This window comes from Neurospora crassa, linkage group IV (assembly GCF_000182925.2).
Source record: "Neurospora crassa OR74A linkage group IV, whole genome shotgun sequence".
Lineage (NCBI taxonomy): Eukaryota > Fungi > Ascomycota > Sordariomycetes > Sordariales > Sordariaceae > Neurospora > Neurospora crassa.
The window spans coordinates 4,184,453-4,198,637 of record NC_026504.1 but is presented as its reverse complement, the minus strand read 5'-3'; the positions used below and the strand labels follow the sequence as shown (position 1 = coordinate 4,198,637).

At 52.9% G+C, this 14,185-nt stretch overlaps 5 protein-coding genes across 5 annotated transcripts; 1 reads left to right on the top strand and 4 right to left on the bottom strand.

Annotated features, from left to right (window-relative positions):
* Positions 1 to 7: 7 nt before the first annotated feature.
* NCU11283 (WD repeat protein) lies at positions 8 to 2,976 on the bottom strand. The gene is made up of 2 exons (XM_001728275.2): positions 2,314 to 2,976; positions 8 to 2,254 (listed from the first exon to the last, which is right to left on the bottom strand). The coding sequence occupies exons 1-2, from the start codon at positions 2,824 to 2,826 to the stop codon at positions 1,310 to 1,312; spliced, it is 1,458 nt and encodes a 485-aa protein (XP_001728327.1). The 5' UTR covers positions 2,827 to 2,976; the 3' UTR covers positions 8 to 1,309.
* A 260-nt stretch (positions 2,977 to 3,236) lies between these two features.
* Positions 3,237 to 6,492, bottom strand: NCU11282 (acyltransferase). Its single transcript, XM_001728274.2, has 4 exons — positions 5,894 to 6,492; positions 5,233 to 5,828; positions 3,918 to 5,173; positions 3,237 to 3,847 (listed from the first exon to the last, which is right to left on the bottom strand). Exons 1-4 carry the CDS (start codon positions 6,085 to 6,087, stop codon positions 3,344 to 3,346), a joined length of 2,550 nt encoding a protein of 849 aa, XP_001728326.1. The 5' UTR covers positions 6,088 to 6,492; the 3' UTR covers positions 3,237 to 3,343.
* A 502-nt stretch (positions 6,493 to 6,994) lies between these two features.
* NCU08660 (hypothetical protein) lies at positions 6,995 to 8,477 on the top strand (the record flags this gene model as incomplete). Its single annotated transcript, XM_956868.2, has 1 exon — positions 6,995 to 8,477. One exon carries the CDS (start codon positions 6,995 to 6,997, stop codon positions 7,739 to 7,741), a length of 747 nt encoding a protein of 248 aa, XP_961961.1. The 3' UTR covers positions 7,742 to 8,477.
* Positions 8,466 to 10,113, bottom strand: pan-4 (pantothenic acid-4). Its single transcript, XM_956869.2, has one exon. It carries the CDS (start codon positions 9,928 to 9,930, stop codon positions 8,614 to 8,616), a length of 1,317 nt encoding a protein of 438 aa, XP_961962.2. The 5' UTR covers positions 9,931 to 10,113; the 3' UTR covers positions 8,466 to 8,613.
* A 272-nt stretch (positions 10,114 to 10,385) lies between these two features.
* Positions 10,386 to 12,623, bottom strand: NCU08662 (hypothetical protein; the record flags this gene model as incomplete). The annotated part of the gene is made up of 4 exons (XM_956870.1): positions 10,386 to 11,308; positions 11,378 to 11,521; positions 11,597 to 11,917; positions 12,230 to 12,623. 4 exons carry the CDS (start codon positions 12,621 to 12,623, stop codon positions 10,386 to 10,388), a joined length of 1,782 nt encoding a protein of 593 aa, XP_961963.1.
* Between the last annotated feature and the right edge of the window lie 1,562 nt (positions 12,624 to 14,185).

The window sequence follows — 14,185 nt, the reverse complement described above, 5'->3', positions numbered from 1 at the left end:
GACGTCTGCAAGGATGTTCAACGCAGCAGGGGCTGCAAAGGCAACGCCACGAAGCGTGTCTCGGTGTCGAAGAGGTGATAGATCTGTTCTAGAAACACGGCAACCGTGATCAAGGAGACAGCTCAGAACTTGCGAAAGTCGGGCCGCGGCGTCTCCCGATCGAGATCCGTGGAAAGAAAATAACAGGCAGGCAGCCGAAGGCTCGCCAATACATGTAATCTGGGAACAGGGAGAGGTAAAGTAAAGTGGATGCCTCGGAAGTGATGCTGCGTTTTGGGTCGATAGAGCAACTCCGGTCGAGGCATCCGGAATTCTTTCAGGGGAAAGCCTAGTAGAAGAGGTAAGAATTGTCGAGACACACAAGACATAGCGCTCTTGAGGGACATGGATATGCCAATGTGAGCAAGGGCTCTGATGAAGGGCGCCTATGTGAAAGCAGTGATACTGGCTGGGGGCACAACTTGGTTGAATCTGTAACTCTCTGACGACTATCCGGATGGCACAAGGGGAACCATATGCCCATTTGCTCCAATGCAAGCCAAGATGAGAGTATGCATGTCTTGGAAAATGGTGTTATGTTCATGTGCTGGGCTGGTTACAGGCAGGAGTACAACAGGAGCCTTTGCAAGGATGGCTGGGGCAATAGAGGCTTCATGACTGCCCTGCTTGGACCGGAGGGACGCCATGACAAGAGCTAGTTGGCTGGCCAGATCTGTGGGATCGCGGTATGGCTTTTCATTCCGATTTCAGCTTGTCGGCGTCAAGATTTCGCATCGATAGAACGTGACTTGCCGACAGATGGCGTCGTAGGGGCCGATGGAGTCCTGTCCGGCTGGCCTATCACCACTCTCGAATTGCACAATAGTTTCCTGTTTGGGGAACCAGCCATGAGAAGGGGCAGATCGGGATCTGGAACGCCCGCTACCCGGACCGGGTTGGGGAACCCTGTCAGGCCTGTGTCAGAGAAGTGCATCGGCTTGAGTTGCCGAGCATGGAATTGGAATGGCGCCAAGGGCATGATCTCCTGCGAACCTACACCGAGTCACGAGCTCGCTTGCCAAGCCTGAGGAATTCTGGAACCATATACGGAGCATGGCAGTGTGGTTGTCAAGTGAAACCTCCTCCCCTGGCATCACGGACACTCAACGTCTATTACACAGAGTGAAATGGGGTCATTTATGTTGACCTCGATTGATGCTGTTTCCCGTCTTTGCTCCACGACCGGGATGACAGGAGTGAAGATGCAATTTCTGCTGCTTAAGAGCTCCCAAGATACTTAATTCCACGTTGCCGCGGCCGCATCGAACGTCTAGAAGACATCCCAGAGACTGACCTTTCCGTCCTTGCTTCCAGCAGCCAGCCAATGTGCCGCCTTTGCCTGTCTGAGACGCTTATCTCTGACTGTCAATTCGACAAGCTTTGGTACGACGGTGAGGCTCTGGTCCATGTTTGGTTTTTGGGTTCCATGGCCCAGGGAATCGGACGTAGCCGGTTGGGTACCAGTCGTCGATACAGTTGCCTTTGGATTCTGGTCGTTAATTGATGGAGCACCAGTGTTTGGTGCAATATGGGCGAAAGCGACAGCGTAGCATCCAACTTGGTGCCATTTCAGGACGGCAACCTCTTTGAGCGTCTTTGTGGAATAAACGCGGATCTTGCTATCCCAGCCAGCAGTGGCAAAGATCAGGCCATCAGAGCGGATTTCGATGCTTTGCTGTCCTGCATGTTTTGTGTTGACGGTTTTCAGGGGATGGGTTAGTACTTCTTCGGGCTTGAGTGATCGTTTTGGTTGCGATGAAGGATTCTGTTTTTCTTTGGCCAAGGCCGCACCAAGCAGAGACTTCCCAACGGCTTTGTCCCCTGTGTTGACAGGGCTGCTGCTTTCCTCACTCTCAGACACTTGAGCGGCCTGAGTCGTTGTGGCATGTGTCGATGTTGTATCCTGTGAGACCACAGAAGGCAAGGGGTGCTTAGCAATGACCGCATCAGCGCTTGACGTAAGGAAGAAATCCCGGGCAGGAGAAACAGACAACGACAGGATAGGTTGAGAATGACAGGTTGCTTGGTAGAGAGGTACCCAGTCGTTCTTGACGGGATCCCGATGAGCTACTATAGCGAGGCCATTTTCATACCCGGCTACCAAGGTTAAAGAGTCTGCCTGGTTGAACAGTGCCACGGCCATGACCATGCCGTTCTTATCGCCCAACTTGACAGTATGGCGGCGCGTCTGGGAAGGGAGATGAAAGATGTCAATCTGTGGGAGTCAGCGAGTTTTCGGAGGAGAGAGAGGGTTTCTTCGTCGGTCGTAATTACCGCTTCGGACGCCAGCGTGTTGGGAACTGCGATGAGTAGCTCAGACTCGAACCTTGACTCTTGTGCTGTATCTTGACTTTGGCCCTCCTGCTGACCTGGTAGTACAGGAGCCGAGACAGGACAATATGAGAAAGAGCAGAAGTTCATGGTGTTGACTTCCAGGAGATGCAAGATCCATGGCTTTGGACGCGGTTCTGCGCATGGATCGAGTGGAAGAGTCGTACTCATCCGGGCCTCATCATCGCCGATGAGCTTCCAGACAATGAGCTTGTTGTCCCTACCATGGGTTATGATGCGGTCGTTACCCCATCCAGCAATCCCTAGGATGGCGTTATCATGAGCCTGCCATACCGCGCGAGGCCTCATGATGGTCAGGTCCCAGGCGATGACGAAACCATCGGCATCACCAGTGACGAGGCGCTCATTGTTGCGGATGAAGGTGGCGGCATGAACCTGCGCCTTGTGACCCCGGAGGATCGACTTGGGTGTTGGAGGTCGGCCCTCGACCGCCATTTCAACAAAGGCCGCAAACGTTGTAATACTCTGAGGCTGCAAGTTGGCAAGACGCCGGGGTTTGGAGGTTTGAGGTTCGAGGTTGGGGATGCAAAACGCAAAAAGATGTGCGAATCTGCAGACGGAAACAGTCCGAACATTCCTTCCTTTGGTGGACAGGCTCAATGGGCGTCGCAAATTGTTAAGGCCCATAACTTCATACCCCACATGTGCTGTCGTTGGCGCCAAGACTTGAATTTCCGCCCTATTCGTAGCAGGATAATGTAAATGTTAGTGCAACTGCGCTAAGCAGGAGCTAGTTCCAGGCACTGCGATGAAGCCACAAGCAAGGGAACATTTAACCAAGGACCAGGGCATCAAGCCAAGGTGAGAAGTTGACGACCACAACGGGAAGAACAAGATCACAGACACTAGCTTCAGAAATCTTATTTCGATTATGCATGAGCTCTCTGTTATCTTGTTTACCTCCTCGTCATGTACTGTATCATGATTTCCCAACCCCTCCACCAACCCTCCCTCACAAATGCGCCCGATTCTCCAGCGTCCTCCTCCTCTTACTCTCCTTCAAATCCGCCGTCAAGATCTTTTCCTCTTCCCTACTCAACCTCGCCGGTGCCGCTCCCTTGCCCTGTCCTTTGCCCTTTCCTTTCCCTTTCTTGCCACCATCCGTGCCCGCAATCGCTTCCTCGAACAGCTTCTGGCCCAAATCGTCCGTCAACCTGACCACCCTGGTACTCACCGTGGCGCCATCACGCCTGTTCTTGCCTTCTCGCCTGCTGGACGCAATCTTCTCGGTGAAATCCCACAGACGCCCGGAGGCGATAAGCACGCCTGAGATCTCATCTCTGGCGGGCCGCCATTCGGGTGCAACACGCATGCGCGGAGGAACCTTGGGGTCTTTGGACTTGACGACTTGGATGATGCCTTCTTCTTCGAAGCGCTGGTACGAGTTCTTGAGCGTTTCTTTGTTGACGGCTTCGAAGTAGGAGAGGTCGCCTTGGTGGTAGAGTGTTTTGCCGAGCTGAAGAGTGAATTGTTAGTGGCTATTGAAGCACAAGTGCCGCGATTCGCAGAAAATCAGAGTGACCTACTAGTTGTGCACTTTCCTGTGCCTTTGAAAACTGGATCCAGATATCATCCTTCTGACCTAACGGAGGCGTCAATCCCATAATCGACACTGAAGCAAGCCAGCTTGCCTCGATGAAGGGCCAAATGAGAAAGCAGTAGAAGTCGTAGTTCTCTCTGCCCGCCGCGCGCTCGGCATCCGACAGCCCGACCTTGGTGATCGCGCCTGTGAGCTCATCTCTTTCTAGAAAGACGACATTATCCGCCTCTAGCCCCATGAGCGTCTTCTCCAAGTTGACAGCCAAGCCCTCGCCCGAGTAGATGAATTCGCCGCGGAACAGCGACGACAGGAATAGTACTTGATTGTGCAGGTCTTGGTACGGGATGTCCTGGATGGCCGGTCCGCCACCACGCTTGACGCGCGTATAGAGAGCTGCAGCAACTAGCGCTTCGGAGATGAATAGGTGGATGGTCATGTTTCGGTAGAAGGACAGCTGGAACCGGTCCACGGCGTAGTAAGTGGTTTCCGCCAGACCCTCGACAACACCAACCAAGTCCTTTCCGAGAACCTCCAAACCACGTTCAATCACGTCTGAGACCGGCGTGTTTCCGAAATGGGCAACACGTCCACCCTTCGCTCGGACGCGGGCCGTTAACCACTCGACACGGCGGATCAGTTCAGCACGACCAACACCACGGCCGCGTAGGGTGAGTAGAACAGTACCGATCAAGGCGGTCGGCATCACCACCGAGACGTCGTTGATATCCGCCAAGACCTTGTACCCAAGGGTTCGGAGCAGCTTCTGCCGCACAATTGGGTTCTTCATGTCTTTCCAGTTGATGCTAGATGGTATCTTGGACAGCCTGATAACCTGTTCATCAATGAACCCACGTAGGCTCCATGGCTCATGGAAACGCACGTCAACCCTGCCGAGGCGCAGTGACAACACACTTGATCCGCCACTGAGGAAGTCTGCCAGGTTTTCCTTCTTCTTGGGTACGCCCAGCAGCTCGGTCACGTAGCCCTCTGTTTCCACCACCTTGTCGTATTGGTATGATACGGGGCAGATGACGGTGTCTTGGACGCGGCCGGATAGGATACTATCGAGGATAAAGCTGAGAATGCCGAACTTGGGCGGGAGCAGCTTGCCCGTGCGTGAACGACCGCCTTCGATGAAGCACTCAAAGTTGTAACCGCCCTGGAGAAGAACATCAATGTAGGCTTGTACCAGGGTTGTATAGAGTTGGTCATCGCCAAAGGAACGACGGATAAACATGGCGCCTGTCTTAGCGGTTAGGGTGGATGTCTGATAGGGAGCATCTTGGAAACGCGTGACCTACCGGCATGTTGCAAGAAGTTTCCTACCAGCGGAAAGTTCAGGTTGTCACCAGCAACAACGACAGGCATTGTCAAGCCGAGTCTGTAGCAGAGCAACTGCGAAGCAACATAGTCGACATGTGATCGATGGCATGGTAAAAAGATGATGCTCTGTCCTTTCTTCTCCGCTTCCCGAGCCACATTGCGCAACCTCAGCACCTCTTCGCTCGAGACGTGGATGCCTTGATGGTAGGCTCTCAACAAAAGTTGAGTGACCATGTAGTAAGCACCTCTGATGAAGGTCTTGCTCTCCATCTTGCACACCATGTTGTCTGTGAGCTGCTCTGCAACCTCTTGGAGACTCTGGACAAGTACGGAGCGACGCTGGTTGCGCTTGGTTTCGAAGTTCCTGTCGTTTTTGTTGAGTAGCCCCTGCTTCTCCTCGACTGCCAGGCGCATTTCAGCCAGTTGTGCGATTTTGGCCTGCAATAGGGTCGCCGACATAACCTGAGACTTGATGTGTTCGGTATAGCCTGGGTAGAAGACGGGCTGGCCGATGACATCGTCGTAGGCGCGCCAGCCTGTGCCCGAGACGTAGAGGGAGACTTCGCGGAGGAATCTGGACAGCTGTGTTAGTGGTAGGATTTCCTTGACCAAAGCACACCCTCTTAACAGATAACGTACTGTAGCGGCTCGGAGCGAAAGCGCGCCATGTTCTTCATCAAAGCCTCCTCCTTCTCGTCGCCTGGGCTACCCTTGGAAGGCGCCACAAAGCCGCTGGGCTGTAAAGTGATACGGTCACCCAGAATGCGCAGATCGGGCGCCGAGTCCTCGACCTGAGCCGGGCTATCGTCGCGTCCATCTTGTTCGTCGGCCATTATGTATTGTTGACTTTTCTTTGATCCTACTTCCCAATCCCCTTGCCAGTTGGCCTTGTCTGGTCCAAGTTCCTAATGCTATATCTCAAGGACACCAGTCCTTTCTTGCGTTGCTGGGCGCGCGTGGGGTGAGGCGCACGTTTCGATGCAGGTGGTTGTCGTCGGCAGGACTCGGGAGAGGTACATATGACTTGGTGAAAGAGAGCAACCTAGTGGTATAGACTCCTCGGTAGTGGGCAGTAATTGGAAATGACCTTGTCCAAGAAATAATCCACGGGTATCAGTGTCGGAACATCAGAGTCGAATGAGTCGTCAACTTGCCACTGCAACCATCATCACGAGCAAAAGAGAAGTCAACTAAGCGAGAGATGATTTCCTCGGTTCATGTAGACGGGAATAATACACTAACTAGCATGCATAGGTACCACATCCCATCGGGAATGCTAAACCGCCCATCCAAGGGAATTGTTAGAGCGTCCACTGTAACGAAGCCGGTGTAATCTTGCCTGCCGCCGCTGGAAAGCGTCACCGGCAGGGATCACACAGCCGTTAAGGTGCTTACAGCGGGGTAACACAAGCCGGGGCAGGAGGCTAAAGCCAGACAGGGAAAGGTGCGGTGCCCGATTTCTGAAGCTTTTTATCTTGGCGCCTTCTTCTTCCCTTATCAACAACTCTCGAACTTGTCCGGGCATCGCAAGGAATTGAGGAAGTTTCCATCAGCAGCATTTCACGTTTGCGACAACCGATTCTACACCTCGACACCGGTCCCAATTCTCTTCCAACCCGAGACCCTACAAGCGGAGGAACACCATCCCATCACAAACACACACACACACACACACACACACACACACACACACACACACACACACACACACACACACACACACACACACACACACACAAAATGGAATCAACATCCCAAACCTCCTCCAAAAACCAACCCATCGCCGCCGTTCTCCTGTCGCGCGCCCATGACCCCGAAGAAACCAAACGCATCCTCACCGAAAAGATCCAACAACGTCCGCTCTTTCTTTGCCCATCCTCCCCTCCACCCTCCGACGCCCGTGCCGCCCGCCGCCGCGAACGCGAAAAGAAGCGCCTCTCCCGCAAAAAGGCGTTAAAACCCAAACCGCTCTCGGCCAACGAGCGCCGCAAGCTCGGCCTCTACGACGTCCCTCGCTCGGGGCAGAAATACGCCTTGTTCGAGCCCCTGCACCAGCTCTGGCTAGGGTACATCCGCGAGATATTGGGGAACGAGATACACACCGGTGGCGAGGGCGCGGCGTCGAAGTTGACGAGCGCGGATTTTCATGGCGCTGAGGTCGAGGTGGTGAGGAGTGGGTGTGTGAGTCGGGTGGGATTGAAGGGGATCGTGATCAAGGATTCGAGGTTCACGTTTGAGGTGGTGACAAGGCGGAATCAGAGAAAATTGGTGCCGAAGGAGGGGACCGTATTTAGGATTGAGGTGCCGCTGGCGACGGGGACGGCGACGGTGGAGGAGGGACAAAGCGACGTAAATAAGCAGCAGCAACAACAAACTGAGGCTGAACAACCAAAGATGATATTTGAAGTACACGGCGAGCAGTTCCAGTTCCGGTCGGCGGATCGCGCGAACAAGAAGTTCAGGTCACACTTCTCCAAGATTCTATGAGGCGGAGAGGAGGATAAAGATACGAAACACGATACGATACTACAACCCAAAAATCTCGACCTCTTCGTTTGTCTCGGCAGCTTTAGGGAAATGCCGTGGAACGGGAGCGAAGGCGGTTCCCATGGGAGCCCTCATGCGGCTAGTGAGCGCATGTGCTCAAAATTCCGACTATCGCCACGAACTCTTAGGGGGACGAGCTCTCACGGGGACAGAATTGCTGGTGTTGTAGCCCAGAAATCGTTAATGGGAGCTGCACCTTCCTACCGGCATCGGCTTGTCTGTCCATAAGGCAGGTCGAAAGGGTGTCCCAGGATCCAAGAGCCAATTCGAGACGCGCAAGATGCGCGATTAGCGACCGCGATATGTCTGGGTTCCGGGACTACTGTCGCTTGGGGTCAAGTCATGAAGCGGAAGAAGGACGGATAAAATGGAACCAAAACCACGATTACCAAGTTTCAATGGCTCTGGGGTGTTCATTGACGTCGAAATCCGACTGGACGGGATGGGAGGTATGTCTCTTTCGGCTTGTGGTTCTGCTTTGGAGGGAGGAGGTGGTAACATCATAGGTGTGACAATGAAATGTTGTCACTCTCCAACATGAGCGATCCGAGGAGAAGAAGACCATCGGGGATGAAGTGCGGAAGCTTGGTGGCATCAACGCGGCATACAAGCTACGAAAGAACCATCCCACTTGTATAGATATGTCACGCAAATACAAATCTATACGAAATGCTGATCGCAAGTGATTCTAACATGCGTCCAAATGGGAACTCTATCGCATACGCCAACCCATGCAAAATGCTTTCTAACAACAACAGCTCTATAGTATAGCAAACAGCCCAGATATCCATTTCACTTCTACCCTGTCATCCTTACTTAGGCGGCAAGATGATGTTATCAATCAACCTCACCAACGGCCCCCCACTATGTCCCAAATCCTCTCCCTCCTTTGGCTCCTCTACCGGCAAAAACCTCACCGCACCACTCAAAATCCCTCCCTTCTTGGTATCAACCGTTTCAAGCTCTAGCATTGTGTCCGGATCCGCCAAGCTCAAATAATCCACCTCAAATTTGACCCTCTCGCTCGGGCTCAACTTCATCTGCTCCGCCAACGTCTCCTCCATCACTTTCTGGGCGGCACCCAAAACCCCCACTCTATCTCTCTTCCCTTCCCCAGCCGCATAAGCTTCTTCAGCCGCCTTCAGTGCCCTATACAGCACATTTGCCACTTTCCGTCTTCTCTCGCCCAGGTAAACATTCCTACTGCTCAACGCCAACCCATCTTCCTGGTCTCTCGCAGTAGGCACTATCACCACCTGTTCAATCGGCATCAAGAAATCCTCCACCAGCCTCTTGATGACCACAGTCTGCTGCACATCCTTTTGCCCGAAATACACCCGATCGGGTTGACACACATTAAACAGCTTCATACAGACCGTCGCCACGCCCCGGAAAAACGTCGGTCTGCTGGCCCCCTCCAGCACCTCCCCGACAGGCGTGATGGTGACAAACGACCCCTTCGAATCCAGTTCCTGCCCAGGAAACCCGGCAGGGTACATCTCCCCCGTCGTCGGCGCGAAAACTGCCGAGATGCGTCCCAGATTCTCCCCATCGTCGGCAAGCTCGCGATCCAACTTGGCTAGCGCCTCGCAGTCCGCTTCCCAGGTGACAGGGTAACTGCCCAAGTCTTCACGCACGCCGAATTGCGCCGGGTTGACGTAGATGGAGACGATGACGTGGTGGTTGTCCCGCGCGGCGGCCCGGATCAGACTGAGATGGCCGGCGTGGAGGGCGCCCATGGTGGGGACGAGGGCGACGGAGCGCGAGTCGAGGGTTAGGGGCTTCCGGAAGCGGCGGACGGAGGAGACGGTGCGGAGGATGCGGATCGAGGTGTTGGGGATCTTCTCATAGCCCGGGGAGGAGGAGGAGGGGCTGGTGCTGCAGGCGGCGGAGGCCATGGTGCGCGTTGTGGAGGGGGTGGCGGTGGTTGGGAATTGCCGGGTTCGTGTGGGAGTGCGCAGTGGAAGTGCCGCAGATGAGTTCGTGGTTGCGCTGGTCCTTGGGGTTGTCGAGGTTGAAGAGAAGCCGCGTGTGGCCGTCAAGGTGGATCGTCGGACAATGGACAGTGTGGACGTGGACGAGGACAAGGTTGCGCGCCGAAACAGGGCGTTGGTGGATTGCATCCGCATTGTGTTGCTAAATGACTCTTGGCAACTAAAAGAATAAAAGAAGTAAAGGAAGAGAGAAACAAGAACAGAGGCAAAAACATCTCGCCAGCGAGCGGCTTTTTTTTTTTACATATTTACCGAAACAAATGGAATTGGATCCTCTTTTCCCCCTGTGATGGTATCTGCAGCGAAGTTTTGGGGACGGCGGGCATCCCATAGTAACGGCGTCAAATGCGACTGCGGGGTTGACATGTGCTAAAAACAATCATGTCAGGGGTTGGCCAGCTGCATGGACGATCAGTTGGGGTAACTGTACAAGAAAGGGGTGTAAAGTAGGCCGATTTGGGGGGGAAAACACTATTTGTTGTAACTATAACTTGTGCTAACCCGCAAACTTGGCTAATTTTCCCATGCCTTTTCCCTCTTCTCACTTTCTCCCCAAAACAACCCTCCAACTTAATAAATAAAAAGTCCCATCAACTTGAAGAACTCCTTCTATTACTACCCGGAATCTGTATTCCCACAACTGGCGAAGGTACAAACACTGATGATGTCGGATTTCTCGCCGTCGACAATCGCGGCGGCTGTCTCATCCATGTAACTGGCCTCGACGATGAAGGAGGGGATGTCGGTCCTGGTCCTGATCCCCCGAGAGCTTCAAACAGAGTCCTTGCTGCCATCGGTGGTGGTGATACCTCTGGCGATTCTGACGCCCTATTATTACCACATCCACAAGCCTCTTTATCCCACTGTCCCTTTCCAGGTTTTCCAACTGTACTCTTGCTAGGATTCCGACTCAAACCTAGAAGCTCCGCAGTGCTACTATTCCTAGTATTCCTCACCATCACCAACTCCGGCTTCTGCGGCTTCTGTGAGAGATTCACAACTCTTGCCGTAGCCGGATATGCAGGTATGACGGGCGTTACCCGCCCGGGTATAGTATATGTCAGCGCAGTGGCTTGGCAGATGCTGCTCGCGGTGCTGGTAGCACTCTCTCGGCAGAAGTAATCGTCCGAGGCATACGAGAAACTCGACCGGCGCGAAAGGGACGAAAGACCACCGAGACTGGCAGCATCACCACTGGGGCTGACAGGGCTGACGGGACCGGGATCTGTAACGCCGACGCTGACATCGCTGACGGATTGCTGCATCGAAGTGCGGATGGCTGTGGCGACACCTTCAAAAGTTCTTTGGGACGTTCGTCCGATGCTTTCACTGCCAATGCTTCCTCTGCCACCCTTGTCGCCGAGCGGGTAAGGGTCCTTATCTGGAAGCTTTTCGGCACTCTTTGAGGTTGGTGTGAGGATATGAGTGGAAGTAAAATCGCCATGGCGTTTCTTGTTGTGTTTGCGCTTACGCCAGAGGAAAAAGAGGAGGACGCCTAAGAGCACAAGGCCAGCTAAACAGTTGATGGAGAACCGTGGTCAGTGAGTTTGTCTAGGTGAGAAGCGTGTGTAAAGACACTTACCTATAGCGCCAATGATGGCTCCCTTCTTCAGCACATCGCCTGACGAACTTTTCTGCTTTCCTTCAGAGGCTTTCACACTGTCCGCCGGGTGTGTACCTAATGTAGGCGAGGTAGCCGGGAGTTCGGAGCGGGTTGAAAAGGTTTCTAGTTCGGGGTTAGCAACTACTCAAAGGCTTCCGATGGAGAACGGATCTGGTTCAACAGAAATTTTGAACACACCTGGTGTCGTGATCCCATCTGCAGTTGTTGGTGTTGTTGTTTTGCTTGGAGGGCGATGCTTATGGCCACTGCTGTCATCACCATGCGACGGCGACGGGCCACCGCGTACTATTGTCGCGTCGATTCCCGTCGTTTCTTCGCCAGCCAAGTCCTGGCTGTCCCATGTTGTCGGATACACAGGTGAAATCAACGTCGTGGACGGGAAGGACTTCCTTTTAGGTTTAGTGGTTGTCGTTACCGGTGGCGTTGAGCTGGATGACGTTGAAGATTCTGTAGGGATAGGTCCCGGAGTGGACGCTGCGATACCGCTAATGTCTAGGACTTCACGCAATATCAAGTCAGCTAGTTGTACTATCAATGACCGCTCGGGGTGATAAGGTGAGTCTGTTTCCACTGCTTCCGGCGGGTGTTGCTTCTTTCCCCTAGTCGTTTGCCCTTGAGTCTGGGACAATGTTATACTTCAGACACATCTGCTGTAACCTAAACAAACTTGCTTCCCATCATCTACCATCGGGCTTGTGGTCACCGTTCTCGTGGTCGTGTGCTCTTGGGAAGAAATCGAGGCTGACTTCGGTGCATTTCCGAGGGGTGGGTCTGGGGTGTTTACGATTGCAATGGAAAAACAACCCTTACCTGCAGCATGTGGTCGAACGAATCGTGACCAGGTTGCTGGTTCCAGATGTGACTTGAAACTCGGGGTAAGCGAGTGATATAGCTTCTGGCCACCACTTGCCGTCGGGCTTGTGGTCACCGTTTGCGTGGCCGTGTACTTTTTGGTTATGGTGCGTTCCTCTGTAACCGTTTGCTCCTCGTTGTCGTCTTCGCCCTCAGCGGCGGAAGGATCGTCATCGTTAAACCTCCCATCATCGCCCATATCAGAGTCACTGCCGTTACCTGACTCGTCTCCGGAACCCGAGTCTTCTCCGTGGTCTTCTTCTCGTTCTATGAGCCGTTGATGAGTGCTGTATCTTCTTTCAAAAAGTTCCGACGGAGACATGCTACTTCCTCGGTTGCTGGCTTTGTCCATCGATTGGTATGTCGTTATCATCGCTGTCAATACCACATTGCCAAGTTGTCTGATGACAGGTTCATCAATAATCAACCTTCAAGTTCCCCGAATGCTGTTCTCCTGATGAGTCGTTCGTGCTTGAAAGGAGTGAAGTGGTTTGGTATGGGTCCGGTAAGGCTTCTTCTAAGCCACATCTGTCGACTGGCTATTGGAATAATTGTTGGAAAAGAGTGAATGACGAGGGATCCAGCAACCGACTCAAATCTGTCCAGGTGTCCCCGGGAGAGTATATGTTTTGCCCATTTCCCCGATCAATCACCGCCAGATATCAAGATCACTTCTTGCATCCCGTCTATCCGGCCGGCTAGCAACAATCACGAGGGGACAAATGCGCTTATCATGGACATATAAAGACAAAGAAGGGCGTGGCTCTCTCACTGTGAGGCATCAAGTGTCCTTCAAGCAATCTTGGAACAAAGAAATGTATACCTCTCTCCAATGTCTAGAATTTTTCAAAAAACAAAGCATCAGGATCGAACAGTCGCACGGGACGGGAGCGAAGGAGAAAATAGAACAATGCGCCACACGGACGGTAATCGGGTCATGTTGCCTGCTACTGGCTGTTCATAGCATTTGTTCGTTTCCGTAAATATTTAGTAGTTGAAGAGGTTTTGTCATTTCGATCGCTGTTTCGTTCGTTCAAGAACGGAAACTAATCAATGTTTATGGTTGACTGAAAAAAAAGACCTGTTTGTTCTTGTCTGTCCGACCCCTGTTATTGCCCGGCAGCCTTGGGCGAGGGCCGATGCTGATAATGGTCATTGTAGATGAACAAACATCTCAGCATGCCGGTTTTCTTTTTTGCGCGTTTCATGCCGTCGTTTAACATGGCTCGAAGGTTTTTTTCGGACCCATGGATCTGACGATTCTCATGATCACATCTCAAAGTACCAGTAGGGGTTTAGGTCTTCGCCTGATTGTAGGCCAGAAGGAACAATGCCGGGGATGTTCGGAATTGAAGTTGTCGGAAAAGAAGTGGTTCGGGGGGTCCAGGATGATAATTGCGAACAACTCGCCCGTGGCATTTGAAGGCTGGTTGCATCGAAAAATCCTGGTTTGGGACAAAGATACTTAGCAGAAGTGCTGCAGAGTTGAGTCCTGCGCGGCGAGCAAAGCTCAGTACTAGGTATGTACCGACGGTAGGTTGAAACCGTGACCAGTTTGAACCACTCGCTTCTGCCGGCTTTTTGCGACTTGCTTATCGATTCTCACAGCGAGCCAAAATTCCTGGGAAGTATTTGCCCAGAGCTGCTCCTCTTCCCGGCAGGTAGAAAGTAACTTGCAGGAAAGGAAGGAGCAAAAGGGAAAGGGGAAGAAGTTTCCGTGCGGGCTTCGCACCTTCCTGACCAACACCCGCCAAGCCAAACTCTGACTTGAAGACGGCCCGGGGATGAGAACGATGGATTTTGAGATAACCTAAACACCAAGAAAAGAAAAAAAAGAAAAGACCTAGTCTCTGAAAAATGGGACCCTCGAGCCAAGAAACCCAACCTATCACGAAGTAAACAAACCCCCTTTTC

Excerpts from the sequence above, each read along its gene's own strand:
- NCU11282 (XM_001728274.2), bottom strand. The coding sequence starts at position 6,087 with ATGGCCGACGAACAAGATGGACGCGACGATAGCCCGGCTCAGGTCGAG. Across the intron at positions 5,174-5,232 it reads AAACTTCTTGCAACATGCCG|GCGCCATGTTTATCCGTCGT; the intron begins GTAGGTCACGCG and ends CCGCTAAGACAG. Across the intron at positions 3,848-3,917 it reads CACAGGAAAGTGCACAACTA|CTCGGCAAAACACTCTACCA; the intron begins GTAGGTCACTCT and ends TTCACTCTTCAG.
- pan-4 (XM_956869.2), bottom strand. The coding sequence starts at position 9,930 with ATGCGGATGCAATCCACCAACGCCCTGTTTCGGCGCGCAACCTTGTCC.
- NCU11283 (XM_001728275.2), bottom strand. The coding sequence starts at position 2,826 with ATGGCGGTCGAGGGCCGACCTCCAACACCCAAGTCGATCCTCCGGGGT. Across the intron at positions 2,255-2,313 it reads ACACGCTGGCGTCCGAAGCG|ATTGACATCTTTCATCTCCC; the intron begins GTAATTACGACC and ends TGACTCCCACAG.